At 36.0% G+C, this 15,559-nt stretch overlaps 1 protein-coding gene and 1 long non-coding RNA gene across 9 annotated transcripts in view; one reads left to right on the top strand and one right to left on the bottom strand.

Moving 5' to 3' along the window:
• The first annotated feature begins 58 nt into the window (after positions 1–58).
• LOC107676858 (guanine nucleotide exchange factor DBS-like) overlaps positions 59–15,559 on the top strand; it is a 77,452-nt gene continuing 61,951 nt past the window's right edge. For 4 of the 8 annotated variants that reach the window (XM_016471555.1, XM_016471559.1, XM_016471558.1 and 1 more), the window contains exon 1: positions 6,458–6,975. In XM_016471555.1, the coding sequence (XP_016327041.1) occupies positions 6,813–6,975 (163 nt within the window). In that variant the 5' untranslated portion in view covers positions 6,458–6,812. Of the gene's footprint in view, positions 225–6,455; positions 6,976–8,413; positions 8,462–15,559 lie in introns of those variants that run through there. The other 4 variants (XM_016471556.1, XM_016471557.1, XM_016471560.1 and 1 more) reach the window with 3 other exon arrangements.
• On the bottom strand, positions 10,897–11,993 carry LOC107676862 (uncharacterized). The gene is made up of 2 exons (XR_001632778.1): positions 11,925–11,993; positions 10,897–10,964 (listed from the first exon to the last, which is right to left on the bottom strand). It is a non-coding gene; the product is annotated as an uncharacterized LOC107676862 (long non-coding RNA).

The following is a 15,559-nucleotide window of genomic DNA, read 5'->3' on the forward strand; positions in this document are numbered from 1 at the left end:
TCTCTCTCCCTCTCCAGCATGTTTTGCGGCAGCAGCACTGGTTTGAGCAGCGAGACGGCTTCCTCTCTCCCCTCAGCAGATTCCCTCTCCTGAGCAGCAGCACATCGTGTCTCCGCTGCTCCTGGTTCTCTGCTTCCTGCTCATCATGATCCTGTGGGTGAAGATGGGAGAGGACTCTCTGGAGGAGCTCGTCAGACGACTTACTGTTATCATACATAAAATCGGTAGGAGGAGCTGTGAATGTGTGTGTGTATGTTTGTGAATCAATCAGTAGTATTGGGAGAAATATATGGGAACTGTAGCTCAAGGTTGTTTGCAGCTTCTGTTTGTCTTTGCTTTAGTAAATATTTGAGAATGTGTTGTGCTGATTTTACCTCTGAATAAATGAATCATTCTGACCCATGAAGCCATAACAGCTATTATATTTAGATCTTTATGTTTAGCTGCTCAAAATTGTTGCTGTTGATGACATCACTTATAAGCCTGAAACTGAATTCCATCTGAATTAGAACTTTCTCAATATTCTCAGTTAAAAACTAAACATTTGAATTTTAAATTGGTATTTTGAATGAGTTTTCTAATTAGAATTTAATTCAAAATTAAAAAAATTCAAAACACAAATTGAAGTTAAAATTTTAAAATACAAATTTCAAATTCTAATTTTGAAATTTGAACTTCAATTAGAATTTGAAATTGGTATTTTGAATGTGATTTTTTACAATTAGAAATAGAATTTAATTCTAGTTAAAAAATAATTGTGATAAAAATGCCACCCTCAAAATCTAATTATAATTTTGAAAATAGAATTTAAAATGGGTATTTTGAATTAGATTTTTTAAAAATTAGAATGAGAATTTTATTTGAAATTTGAACTTCGTTTAAAATTTGAAATTGGTATTTTGAATGTGATTTAAAAATATATAATTTGACTATTTTTAAAATCACATTAAAAATTAAGTTCAAAATTCTGAGTTCTAATTAAGGCTGGCCGCACACGAGACGATTTTAAGCCCGATTTGCACCCCCGAACGATCGGCTTGTCACAAGCGATTTTTTTTGTCCAAAAAATCCTCTATTGTGTGGTGTCATTATGATTATTTAACTGCTCCCAATTGAGACAGAGCGTCGCCGAACTCAAATCGTAAATATCAAACATATTTGATATTTACAACTCTTGATCGGGCTGCCTCTGATGTGATACCCGCGATAGCCAATGAGAGCGAGCAAGCTTCACCTACCAGATGTTGTGTGCTTCTATAGCTGAAACTTGGCAGCCACAAACATGCCATGAAAGCAGAGAACATCACCCATATTCTTTTCTATACTTTGTTTTTCACTGTGAAACAGACCGCGTGCCAGGAGAGCCAGCTGACAACGTTGATTGTCCTCTATTTGTTTTTCTTCTCTAGTCACGTTTGATCTCGAGAGTGTTCGTGAGATCACGTCACTGTGAAATCATTCCTACAATCATCAAGTGTGTGGTCTCGTGGTCTGGTCGAATCATCTAGTGTGCGGCCAGCCTAAGATGGAATTAAGTCAATTAGAACTTTTGAACTAGACATTGGATTTTGAATTTGAAATTAGAATTATGAAGTTATTTTTGAATTGCAATTAGAATTTTGATCTGTAGGTCCTCTTCTCTTGCTCTTTCTCACTGTGGGTAACCCTAGCTGTGTTTTTATGCTGTCTTCCTCCTCTCGTTCTCTGAGGATTTCAGTTTGTCCTATTTCCCTACATCAGAGCAGTCTGCCACTGGCAATGAGTTAAAAACACACACCAGCACAATGAAACAGCAAACACGCAAAGTGTAGTAACATCCTTTCTCACATTCAGTCTTTCAAAAACATTATATGTCTGTAAATGGGTCATCCTTTAGTCTGGAGGTTTTGGCCTTTAGCGTTCTGGTGTATAAAGATACATGTTACTGTTTACACTGTGGTGAACTCACGCTCAACCTGCTCATGTTCCCACACTCACTTATTTGCTGAAGCACTACTAAATGAGATATCATTAGTTTCTTCCCATGATATGATTTCCAGAACACAAGGTAGCATGAACAGGTATGCAGAATATTCATTTTATAAATGACTCATTTATGCCTATTTATCAGACTTTTATTTTGCTTTAAATGAATTGAGCAATGAACCACAGACAGAAGAAATATTAAATAATTAAAGTAAAATATTTGGAAGTATTATATACTTATAAATATTATAAATATTAAGCAGCACAATTGTTTTCAACTGATAATAATAAGAAATGTTTTTAAGCACAAAATCAGCATATTAAAATGATTTATGAAAGATCATGTGACACTGAAGATTGGAGTAACGACAGTTGAAAATATTTGTAATATTTAACAATATTACTGTTTTTTTAAATCAAATAAATGCTACCTTTGTGAACATGAGAGACCTTAAAAGAATTTTAAAAATTATACCGACCTCAAACTTTTGAATGGTAGTGTATATTGAGTCTAATCAGACCCAAATATTAATGTATAAATATATATTTTTATCAGTTATAAATATATGTAAATCATATGCAGAGCTGGAAATGAGCATCAGATGACCTGCTGTGTTTTTTTTATAAGAAAAGAACCAGATTTTAGCTACATTGTGGGGATCAGCTAATTGAAAATGTCTAGATTGTGCATTTATGAGAATCTAAAAATTCAGAAAGATTCATGTGAAGGGTTAGGTTTAGAAAGAAAGAAAAAAGATCAGTATTAAAACAGTAGAAGTCAATGTAAAGTTCCTACCATCACAGAAAAAGAACCCAGCTGGCTTTTGAATTGAAATGTTGAAATGTGGTTAAAATTATCATTATGTCAGCTGTTGTTTCAGTGTCTAAAAAAAAAAACTTAAATTTTAAAATGGTTGTAAAATACTTGTAAAACAAATTCCAAAAATATTACAAGATCTGTACAAAATGGATGTTGAAACAACGCTGCAATATCAGTGTTGATGTTGATGAAATGCAGATTGGGAATATGTGTGTGAGTTTTGGTGTGACCATGCTAACAATTTTGTCCTCTATGTTGACCTGAGGCTGTGTCTCTCATACAGTATGCTGCATTATGTGTCTTAAAAACTTCAAGCGGAACCTGCAAGTGTTTATTGGGTGTTAAAAACTCAAAGAGCTAATGCTGGCCTACAGCTGTCTGCTCATGTTCACAATCTCTCACTCACACACTCACACATGACATATGTGTCTGCACTCATAATGTCACCTATAGTGCAAATCTGGCTTATCACATCTCCCAGATAGTTAGATGTGATCACAGATCTCAGAAGTCAGAGGTAATAATAATAAAGATAAATCTTTGATAAATGATAAATCCTGATAAATCTTTATGACTGGTCTTATAAAAAACTGCAGTGATCTGACCATTAAAGGGATAGTTTCTCTAAAAATTAAAATTCTGAAATTGGACCCCACTGACTTTATGAAAAGAAGCAAAGACATTTTTCAAAATATCTTCTTTTGTGTCCTTTAAAAGAAAGAAAGTTTTACAAGTTTGGACATGGGAGAGAGTTAGTTTTAATTTTTGAGTAAACTATCACTTTAACACACAGTTTAGTGACACAACTGAATCAAATGCATCTTCTATTGAAAGCAACATAGGCCTAAATATTGCTAATAATTATAATAATTATTTGCTTGACAAAGCCAACACTTAACTACTCAAGCTTATTATCATTTTCTGAGACAAAGTTTCTAACAGTATATCTTGTCCTAGAGTTTTAAAGCTATGACCATCAAACTCAGCACAGACCTTCGGGATGTTCTGACTTGGTATGCTAAAAACAAAACTACATTATAAACTTGCTAGCAACATGCTAAATCTTGGTAGCGACGTGCTGAAACATCCTGTGTGCTAAATCATGCTAGCAGTGTTGTAAAACATGCTAGCAACATGATCAAACATGTTAGAAACATGCTAGCAACATGTTATGTAATGTGCTAGCAATGTGTTAAAGCATGTTAGCAACATGTTAAAACATGCTAGCAGTGTGCTAAAACATTAACAAAATGTGTAAACAAAATGTTAAAACATGCTAAACCTTGCTTGCATTGTGCTAGTGATGGGATTAGAGGAGCGCGGGGCACTACCTACCACTTTTTGACGTTCTCAGTCAATAAAATAAAAGCGTTATTTGTCAATAAAATGTAAAAAAAAAAATAACTTTTTCAAATAATGGCGTATTTTAAGAAATGTTAAGAATCTAATTTTGAAGTTTGTCAATGAACACATTGAGATGGCCCTAATCGCAACACACAGCTAAAACAATGTGGGCAAATAGATGAAGAAACACATTCAGAAAAACACAGAGATGAACACAACACTTCCCTCCCTCCACACACAGCTCTCCCAGAACACGAGACACATAAACGAGCCAAAATGCTTTACATTTAAAAAAAAATAATTTCTGAACATTAAAGATTGACTGTCAGTCTTTATTCACCTGTTTCTCATGGTTTCTCATTGAAATTCATAAAAGTAAATAGTGTAAATTACATCACTAATGTCATAGAATAGCATAGTGCTAAAAATAGCAGGGCACATTGTAACACAATGTTACAACTTTCCCAATCTGCGCAACTGGAATTTAAAGCTATCTTCTGCTAGTTAGCAAATCTATATTGATAAGTAACAGATTGGAGATTAAAATAAAAGCCAATTTGTCTCATTTTAAATTAATACTAAAAACTGAGATTAAAAATTTACTTCAGTTAGAAAGATTTTTGAATTTTGGCACACTTTTTTTCCTCTATATGGTGTTGATATTGCAAATAGTAAATACCGTAAATTTGGTTATGCTGACATGTGTGGAAATATTTAAACCACGTGTGTTGCAACTAACCCCTCGTGCTCCCCTACATGCTATAGACATGCTAAAACATGCTAGCAACATGTTAAATATGTGCTAAAATATGCTAGAAAAATGCTAGCAGCACGTTAAAATATTACATGCTAATGTTAAGAAATGCTATTGGAAACTTGCAGTGTCTAGAAACGTGGTCTGCTGCGGTTTCTTAGGAATCTTATGAGGTGTAATTGGGTCTGAAAAGGACAGGCTTTGTCATGTATGTCAACTTTGTCTAGTTGTTTGATTTATAGTACTGTTTTACCACTGACATTATTTTTGGAAAGCTCTAAAAAGTCTCAGCTCAGGATATCCAGTAGCAGAAGAGTATAATACAATACTGATACAAACAGCAAATTTGTTATGCGTTTTATGATAGTTTTATGCACTTTTACTTCTGTTTAGCACAGATTATTATAATTCGGCTCTAAATACTGTACTGTGTCTGTGGGTTGCTGTGGTAACGAGTTCTGCGGTCTTTCAAGAGGAGGCTGTTTTCTTCTGTAGGGTTACTTCCACCGTGGTAATAGGATGAGAACTAGAGGGCTAAATTACATGCTGTGAAGGCCTTTGCCCAAACCTTGGCAGGCAGTTTCTCTCTCTTTCTCCTCTTTTATCTGTGTTCTCTGAAGACGACAGTGCCAAGGGTGAAACAGAGAGAGATTCAGAGCAAAGAGAGAAACAGAGAGCGACTGTGTGTGAGAGAGAACGAGAGAGACAGAACTTATTTCGGAAAACGAATAACTGTGACCTGTCATATATGGTAGTTATGAACTGTATGTGTGTGTGTAAACTTCATTTGAAAATATAAGCACTGCTTGACCTTGCAAAATAATGTGTTGTATTAGCTAGGGCATTGCAAGGTCTAACCAGGACAATTAGGTCTCTGTAGAGCCATCCACATGCAAATATTTTTTAAAAGTGCATGATAAAATAGGCCTAGTTAATGAAAGGTGTATTTTATATATGGTCATTTAATTGCATATACTGTATGAATTATACAAACCCACTTAAAGAAGCATGCTAGTTGTAGTCCCATGCATTATTTAGTGTGTATCCCTGCATTCTGTGCTCTGGTTTATTTGGGTGAATGTAGGTGACTGTAAGAGGTGTGCAGGTGCTCCATACTAACCTTAAGATGGCTTATCCCGCTCTTCATCTCTCTGCATCTGACTCCTCATAACACACATGCACATACATTGGTTTTTCTATCATGGTAAAGACTTTGCATTGACTTCTATTTGAGTTTGTTTATTCCCTAACTCTATGCCTTTATGCATTTTTATATTTTCATACTAAATATTTAGTATGTTTTTCAATCTTAGAATGTTTTTTTTTTTGTTGTTGAGCATGTTTTGTTTTAGGATATTTCATCATTTAAAAGGGTATTGTAAAATTTCTGTTCTGTTTAGAGAAAGTTAGTCAGTTTGGCCCATAAGTGGCGCACAAGAATGCTGGAGATTAGTGTCTGTGATTGTGTGTGTGTGTGTGTGTGTGTGTGTGTAATTAGCAGAGCAGAAGGGGATTTGTGCTAAAACTCTCCCTCCCCTCTCCTCCACTCTTCTTCTCTCCTCTGCAAGAATACGTGTGTGTTTATTGCGACAGCGTGCATGAATGCCGGGGTTGTTTCCTTGCAAACAGGAGGTCCGAGATGCGTCTGCATGCAGCCTCTCTCTGCGGGTCCCATCTGACAGCGGAAGCCCTCTGAGACCAGGACTGGGCTGCTGTAGTCTTCCCAGCATTCTCTTGGATCAGATCATCCTGGCTTGGGATTTCATTGGTTTTGCTTGGTGCAGATTGCCCTGTTGTGGTCAGGACTGTTTTAGCATCGGTCTGGACCGAATGTGGATCAATCCGGATCGGTTTTGGGCTGGTTCCGAGACATCAGGTCGAGCCGAGGCCAGTCAAGACTGGCTTAGGCACATGTGAGAACCAGTTTAAATGTCTCTGCATGAGTTTCTTCGGGAGGGCCAGGACGCCCCACAGCGGATCCTGTCCCGACTGACCCAGCTCCTCTACAATCTATCGGCTACGGTCTTACAGGGGGCCCCCTTCTCTCCTTTCACAACCTTCAGCCGCAAGAGCTCCTGGAGGGACTGGAACGGTGAGAGACCAGAATATCAGTGTGTGTGTGTGTGTGTGTGTGTGTGTGTGTGTGTGTGTGTCTGTGGGGGGGAGTTGCTTTCAGATGGTTTTGCTGAGGAAACAGGATGGACATTGCTGACTGCCTCTGTTAGATTCTGAGTCATTCAGTTTTAGGACACTTTGTGAGCGGTTAAAGGAATAGCTCAACCAAAAATGAAACTTCTGGCAACATTTATTTACCATCAAGTTATCCCAAACTCATATGACTTTCCTTCTTCTGAGGAACTGCAACATTTTGAAGAATGTAGTACCAGTTGATCTTTTTCATGCAGTTTGAAAAACTGAGAACTGAAACTTTCAGGCTTCAAAAAGGATGCAAAAGTACCATAAAATTACCATAATTGCTTAAATTTAGGATTTTTTTTTTTTTTTTTTACAAAAAGTTTTCTTGAAGGACAATAAAATAGTGTACAAGTCATGTGGACTTTATGATACTTATACATATAATACTTTCATGGTGTCTTTGGTCTGAAAACTTTTTTTTTTTTTGTATTTTGTAAATGCATAGAAAAGAATGACCCACACATTCTTTAAAATATCTTATTTTGAAGGAAAAGTATATACAAGCATGGTATGACATTAGGGTAAATGCCCATTCACACCAAGCCGGACAACTATAACTGTAAAGATAAAGTTTTATTATGGTTATAATTCTATGGAATTAGAATTGGAATCACTTATAAAATAATTTTTTCCAGCTAATAAACAATAAAGACATTAATAGCCAATCAAAGTCCACCTGACTTTAAAGAGCTTAAGCATTTAAAGCAGCAGACGACAGAACATTATAAACAGAACATTATCGTACATTGGTGTGGACGCTAAAATAGTTATCTTTATAGTTATTGTTCTCGAGAACAGGCCTTGAATAAAGAATGGAATGGATGGAACTATTCCTTGAACATGCTGTGGCCCCAAAACGTTATCTGTTGAAATTAAATTCTTAAATTCTTGGGTGTTCAGATAATTTTTAGGGCCAATTTAAGTAAATGTTTGTGCATTTGTTTGTGTGTGTGTGCGTGTGTGTGTGTGTGTGGTTTCCTCGTGGGATTTCTCACATCATTGAGATGCATGTGGATGGCCCATTGGCCGGATCACACTGACACACATCCTCTCTCTCTCTTTCTCTCTCTCGCTCAGACACTTTGCACTAAAAGTTTTGTTTTCCACAGTAAACCAGTGCATCTCAGCACAGAGCTAGACTGGTATATTTAGGGAACACACATGGCATGAGCGACTGATAGACATGGACAAATAGCGTATCATCTCAACTTCTCAAAAAAGATATTCATACACACATACCCTGTAACAAACTGAACAATTGCTTTGCTTTGCGTAGTCCACAGCGGACAAACTAGGGAATACACACACTCAAAAACAAGGCACTGCAAGGACAGCTTGTGGCGGTATCTGTACTGGAGAGCAGATGTCAGACGTCCTGAAATGTGAGTAAATCTCTGATCTTAAGCCGCTCTGTGTCTGTTTCTCGCTTGTAACAGGATGCCGCTTAAGTCGGAGTGTGTTTGTGTGTGTACTTGCTCTTTGATGTTTGACTTTCTGTGTGTTTAATATGAGATGACTCCCAGCATCCTTGTGATGTTGTCACACTCTTTTGTTCTGTATCTGCGCTATGCAGACGAGCTATTTTGGACTTCATTATCTGTCATATGCAGACTATCTTTTTAGACTGATCTCGGCCCAGCGTTGGCATGAAGTCTTCAAAGTATTTTATTATTAGAATATGATGTTTGTACGCCGCCTCTAGCCAGATTGTTCCTTGACTGTCTGCGTGTAGCATTTTTTAAGGCAAGCATCACTGTCACTATCGCTCATCAGTGTTATTTTTTTTATCATTGAAATACTGTTTATACTTCCTGATTTCATTTTAATTGTAAAGTTTTAGTACTTTTGTTGTGTTTTTTTTGTTATTTTAAAAAGTTTTTGTTTTTATGCATTGGTGAATATAATTTGACTTAGCCTATTTTAGTACATCAAGTTAAACTAGATGAAAATTAGAAATATTGCCTTGGCAACTAGCTGAAATAAAATTACTTTTTTATATTTTATTTTATTTTAGTTAACGTTTATTTCATTTGAAGTAAAAAAAAAAAACCTGTTTTAGATGGTTTTAGTTTTAGTCTACTATGAATACTCTGTTGCTCATACTTAGTGTGTGATATATTTTGAGTTTGATATCTAGATTTGATATAAGTCATGGCCACGTGGAGTTCTCCAGTATGTTGTAATGGTGTCTGGTAATGGTTAACTACACCTGCAGCGGTTTGCGTGAGGTCAAAGTATAATGGACAGCGGTTAGAGTGGTGAAGCAGTGCTGGATCCATTTACGTCTGTGTTTGTGTTTGCTGTGAGAGGTAAATCCTGATAATCAGAAATGGAAACAGTGTGCTGTTTCATCCATAAACCTGGGAGGACACAATCCAGGTACACGCAGACTCTGCAACAAGGTAAATGTGTTTGGATAACCTTTGAGATCTTGAACTGAGCTTTGAGTCTATGTGAGAAGTCTCTGACATGCAGAAATTTCAATGTATAACTCTATATGCAAAAATCTTAAATAATATGTAAAATAACTATAACAATTAATGTTACAAAATTAAATTGTAAATATGATGATCATACTGTAAAATGTTTTTTTTTTAATTTATAGTAAAACAGCAGCCGTGTTTGCCAGATTTTTACCGTAAAAATATAGTTGCAACATTTTAAACTTTACAGATATGTTTTTTACTGTACATTTAATTTCAGTATTTTAGGAACTGAAATAATTGTAATAATAATTTTACTTTAAAACATACTGACAACCACCTTAAACGGATGGTAAAGAGTTAATCAGAAGCTCAAATTAATAGGTGCACAAAAACCTGTGACACTAAAACAATGCAATAAATATGAATTTAACAACATAAGAAAAATAAAAAAAATTAGATGTCTATACTATCTTAATTGTTTATTCATTTGTTTTGTTAATATTTGAAAAATATTAAATTGAGACAAACTACTGAGTCTTAGTGTTTTTCAGATATTATAAAATACCCCTATAATAAATTCTCAAATTATGCAAATCATTTCAAAGTAACAATCCACGTTTAATTATTGCAAAATATTCTTTTTAGGTTTTTTTTATTATTATTTAATAGTTTTTAATTTATCCATTTAGAGTATACATTATACCAGTTTGTTTGTTTCCTGGAACTCAAATCCCTGCACCATTCTTAACCAATTGAGCTACAGAAACTTTGTAAATAGTCCCATTTGTTTGTTTCGTTCTCTTTTTTTTTTCAAAATAATACATAATGAAGCATAACTGAGAACTCCATTACGTTTACTGAAAGGATAACATAAACTATTCTTCTTTTGTGCATGTGTTTGAAAATCTGATGATAATGCAAAGCCTGAAATCACAGGTGAGATAAGAGACAGATGTGTAATGTGTTTGTGTTCGAGTGAGCAGCTTTGTTGTGCATCTCAGATGGGCGTGACTGAGAAACAGCGTCACGTTCCTGACTGCAGCACTCACACCTGAGAGAGACAGATAGAGCGTCAGAGAGCGAGAGACAGATTGTGATCATTCAGGGAGTGAATATTTGCAATGTGAGGACAGACAGAATGTGACAGTAAAAGGGAGAATGATTGAGGAAGGTAAGAAGAGCAGGGCAGATTGAGACCGAGTGAAGGAGGTGAAATGATCCTGATGGAGGAGACTGGGACGCAGCTCTGCAAGAGCTGGGTGAAGATCCCTTTAGAGGAAATGGAAAGTTTCTTCAGGTTCACTGTTTGCTGTGAGGGGCTAAATTGTAAGTTGCTCTTGTGTCATGTGCTGAGAAGATGAGAAGTGTTTGTGTTGCACTTTGTTGTTTTCCCCAGCACTTGTATCAGGATGTTGTTGGCAGTGATGTATCATGGGATGTTTTCAGGGTGATAATACATCTGCAATTTGAATACATGTTGTTAGTATCTGATTGTGTGACACTATTGCTGTCAGATTTAAAAAGCTGCAATTTTAAATTCCCTGCATGGATCAAGCAGCCAACATTTCACTAAAGTAAATTCAAATTAAAAAATTAAATGTCATTTTAAATAAAAAATCATTAATTATTTACTCATCCTCATGAATTTCCACACCAGTATGCTTCTGTTTTTTTTCTATGAGACAACAGTACATTTTGAAGAATTATTTTACATCTCTTACCATGATGCTCCATAATAACCAGCAATTATATTTTAGTATTATTTATATACTGTTCTGAATTAGTTTTGTTTTTATAATTTGTTATGTGCTTTTGTCTTTTTTATTCGTTTTTTTTAATTATTTAGCTTTATCTTATTGTTTTAGTTTCTGTAATTTTTCATCTAATATAATAATTTTATTTTATTTCAGCTTTATTTGAACTAACAAAAATGATTTTTAATAGTTTAGTTTCAGTTAACAATAACATGGTAACCAGGGGCGGTCAAGCTCCATAAAGAACAAAAACACCAAACGGCATCATAAAAGTAGTTGATCTGATCAAGTATCTGCTCCACTTGACCCTCCCCTAAAGCTCTCATTTGTCATCAGAATTTTAAAATAATGTCACATGATTACCACATATGCAAGAACCAGTGTCATTTTGATGGCAATGATGTTGACAGTTTTTCTAATGTAGCATATGTGTCGTTTTATGGTGTTTTTGACCTTTATGGGGCTTGACAGAAAGGCAAATTGTTATTGAACAGCACAAGGTTAGTAACATTTATTCCAGTGTCCAATGATTTTCCAGTGCCTCACTGAATAAAATAACAGCATATGGAACTGAAATGATATGAGGGTGAGTACACAACAATTCGTTCGTGTCGACTGTTCCTTTAAAAGGTAAGGTAACCAGAAAGACATAACAAGCACTATACTTAGGTTTGTTAGGTGTCCTTAGCCAAAGTTCAAATGCGAAGCATCTGACATTGCATTTGTCATAAGACTGTCAAACGTCTGTAGACAGGATGTTGTAATTAGATGCACCTGCTGACTTGTTCCTCTGTGGGTGTGGTTCTTCAGCATGGCTTCTCTCTGTGACTGTCTGTCTCTGTGCTGCTTGAGTATTTTGCATAACCTTTGCAGTGGGAACATCACAATAAACATCAAACAAGAAAAGACTGAGCTCTCCTCTAACGCACATGCGCCTGTGAAGCGGTAAGAGGTCACAAGAGCATGTCTTTATTTGCCTATGGGGTTGGTGAGGTTTGCTTATAGTGTTATGAGGACACAGTTGATCTTAAATTGCTTTAGGTTTGGCTGTTTACACTGGATGAGCTTGCCTGGTTTACAAAGCCCAACCTTATGTTGATGAAACACAGGCAGCCATTTTGGCTCTGAGCATCCACCATGTGGCTGTAGAGTTCTACTGTTTAAGCCACTCAGATGAGCTGTATGCTTGTGCGTTAATTTATACTGCTGATCACCAGAGACTGAAGTTAAGGTGTCATCTCTCATGGGAGCAGAGGCAATGCAGTAACAAACTGCCAATGAACACACTTTGTTGAGAGCTGCCGTTCTACATATACAAGGCCACACTGTTAAATAAACCCCTGAGTGAATCATGTAAGAGTTGATTTTGTATATGCATCAATGCTAGGTGATCAGTACTAATACACTGTACAGTATAGTCCGATTTATCAATCAATGCATTGCAGACTGGTGATGACCTCCTCTCTTTGATTGTGCTGTTAGTGTGGGTTACATCAGCCTTCTCCTCATATTTGTTTGCTCTGAGTAAACGTCTGCTCTCACTGCGTTTATATACTCAGCAGTACTTTGTATTGTTGAAACAGCTCATGTTGTAGTGTAGGTTTACTCTAGCAAATCTCTTATTGCAAGGGTTTTACTATTTTCAGAGACCTGCACTGTCAGTTCAAAAGCAGCGTTAGAGGTCATTAAGAGGATTTTCTGTTTTTGAATATTGAAATTAACTTAAAAACAGTCTTTGTATAAATGATTATGTAAAATATATTGAATATTTTTAATTATATATACATTACAATATATACAAATTGTGGCATATGATGAATGGCATGTTTTTGAATTCTGCAGGAATCTACTCTTGCAGATTCTGTTTGGGCCTACAGCCTCCATTATCTCCTCACATCATCATTTTTCATTGACTTTATGAGTGTCTCCCCCTTTGGCTTCACTGTCAGTGTGTATTAGAGCCACTGGCCTCCATTTCCTCATCATGGTTGCTACTCTTGCTGAGTTCGTCCTTGTTTGGCAGCCCCTGCAGTAGTGTGTGTTTGCTGGGGCAAATCTCTTGTTTTGTGGATAATTTTTGGCGATGCAAATTTTAGAGGCATAAATGTCATTGTCATTTTAGAGGAAATCTTTAGAGGATGTTTCCTCTTGCTAGTGTTGTGTTGTATGGTGATTTTATGCAGAGTTGCATGTGGTCGATGAGCCAACATTTTGCCACAATCAGCTGCCGTGATTATTTTTCCATTTGCACTTGGTTCTTCCTCTTGAGTGTGAGGTTTTACAGTAAATTAATTATATTATTTTTGTGTCTATTATTGTGGTTTCTCTTATCATATGTAGTTTGAACAGAGAAGTTGATCTTAAATTATAACTCTCTCATTTGAATAGCACTGAGTATTTTTGCACTTGTTTACAAACAAAAAATTGAATAATTTGCCATGATGTTTTGACTTCTGTTCTCTTGTGTATGGATTTAGGACAGTAAAAAAATATAACTTTGTAATACATCAATGCTGATCGATCTATATATATATATATATATATATATATATATATACACACACACACACAGTATATTTCCTTTGCTGTTATTTTTTTCTTTCTGTTCAGCCATCCAGTCTAAAACCTGAACCCCCTGCAAAAATATTATTATTTTAGGGTGATTTTTTACTCATTTCTCACCTGTGATGTATTATTTTTTATGAGATTTTTTTATGCAGGGACTGTTTGGAACGGCATGAGAGTAAGCAAATAATGACAGTTTTAATTCAGATTTAATGTCTGCATGAAACTGAATTGGCGATAGTCTTTTCTTCCCTATTGTGACGTCTATCTGATTCTGAGTGAAACAAGAAAAAAATTTAGGGTGGGACTTAATTTTGTTCATCGGGAATTGATTGGCTCGTTGGATCGTCATTGTTTGCTAAATGCAATCTTATGTGAGAAGGCTTTTAAGACACTTTGCACTTTTGTCACGTTTTCACTTTTAAATAAATAAAATATATTTTTGATAGACCTTGTTTAGTCTGATTGTATTTTTCCAGTGTGCGGACAATTTCTGCTATACCTGGTTGACTAACTTCTTTTTTTATCTATGCACCTGAGAATTCATTGGCATGCACTTCCTGTTTGATGAAAAAAATTATGAAATGCTGCAAAATTCCATGAAAAATATTTCATGGTGACTCAAATTTATTTCTCACGGATTCCTGAAGTTTCCCTGGTTTAGGAAACTAAGAGCATATAAACACAAGTCTTCCTGTTTGGCGGAACTGCATAAATTGAAACAGTATATGCTGCCAGCAGTAAGCATGGATAATTAAGAGAGGGGTGAAGCTGAGGCCTAAACAGCCTGTGATTCTGTTACAGTGCCTGTGCTGATTAAATCTGGATGATAAAGGGGGTGTGGTGACATGAACGTCCCTCTAGAACAGCTAACTGCTACTGCTAACTGCTGTCCAGACGGCCATCATCCCCCCGCAGGCCAGAGAACGTGACGACTGTCAGCACTGATGTAGGTTAATGATGGGACATTCTCCCACTGGCATGACCGAATTTCCGGAGATGGAAAGAATCAAGGAAAATGTAGACTAAAAAAGTGAAAGCACAATCTCATTGGTAAACAGTTTAGTATGTTATTCAAAGGAAATGCCTGATCTTATGACAGTATTTCATTGCTTTTCTCCTCATCTTTGGGATTTTACTTGAATTATAAAGAGGAAGTTTCCCTCCTCTCCTTGTAGCTTCAGAGCCCGCAGAGGAAGTTCTTGTATCCTTGTTGTTGTTGTTTGTTGTTTTGTAATAAACCAGACATGTTGTCATAGTAATATCCTGTGGATATATTCATGTCTCTGTGTGTTCCTGGGACTTCTTTGCAGGTGCCTGTCTGAAAACTACCTTTTGTCTCAAGCGTTTTTCCTGTTTTATCATAAAGAGCAACCACAAAATAACTGGTTTGAGGATTGTTCAGACCATTTATGCATAAAAAAAATTTTTCGGAAAGTTTTTTTCGTATTCTTTTTCATTTGCTATGCACATTTTATTTACTTGCAGTCCCTAAACTAACATCTTAATGACGTGTATTTCTGCAAACAGGCACATAAGTCCAATGGTTATTTGTGATTCGTAATTCATTTGTCTCATGAATCTGATCTTTGATGTATTTTTGGAGGACTGGGGGTTTAATTGGTTGCTGTGTGATCTGTGTGATTTGCTGCTGTGACCAAACCCATGCAAATACCCACCAGTGACTGCATCAGACTGATCACATGACTAGCCTGTGTGTGTGTGTGTGTGTGTG

The sequence above is a fragment of the Sinocyclocheilus anshuiensis genome, unplaced genomic scaffold (assembly GCF_001515605.1).
Source record: "Sinocyclocheilus anshuiensis isolate Anshui unplaced genomic scaffold, SAMN03320099.WGS_v1.1 scaffold2166, whole genome shotgun sequence".
Classification (NCBI taxonomy): Eukaryota; Metazoa; Chordata; class Actinopteri; order Cypriniformes; family Cyprinidae; genus Sinocyclocheilus; species Sinocyclocheilus anshuiensis.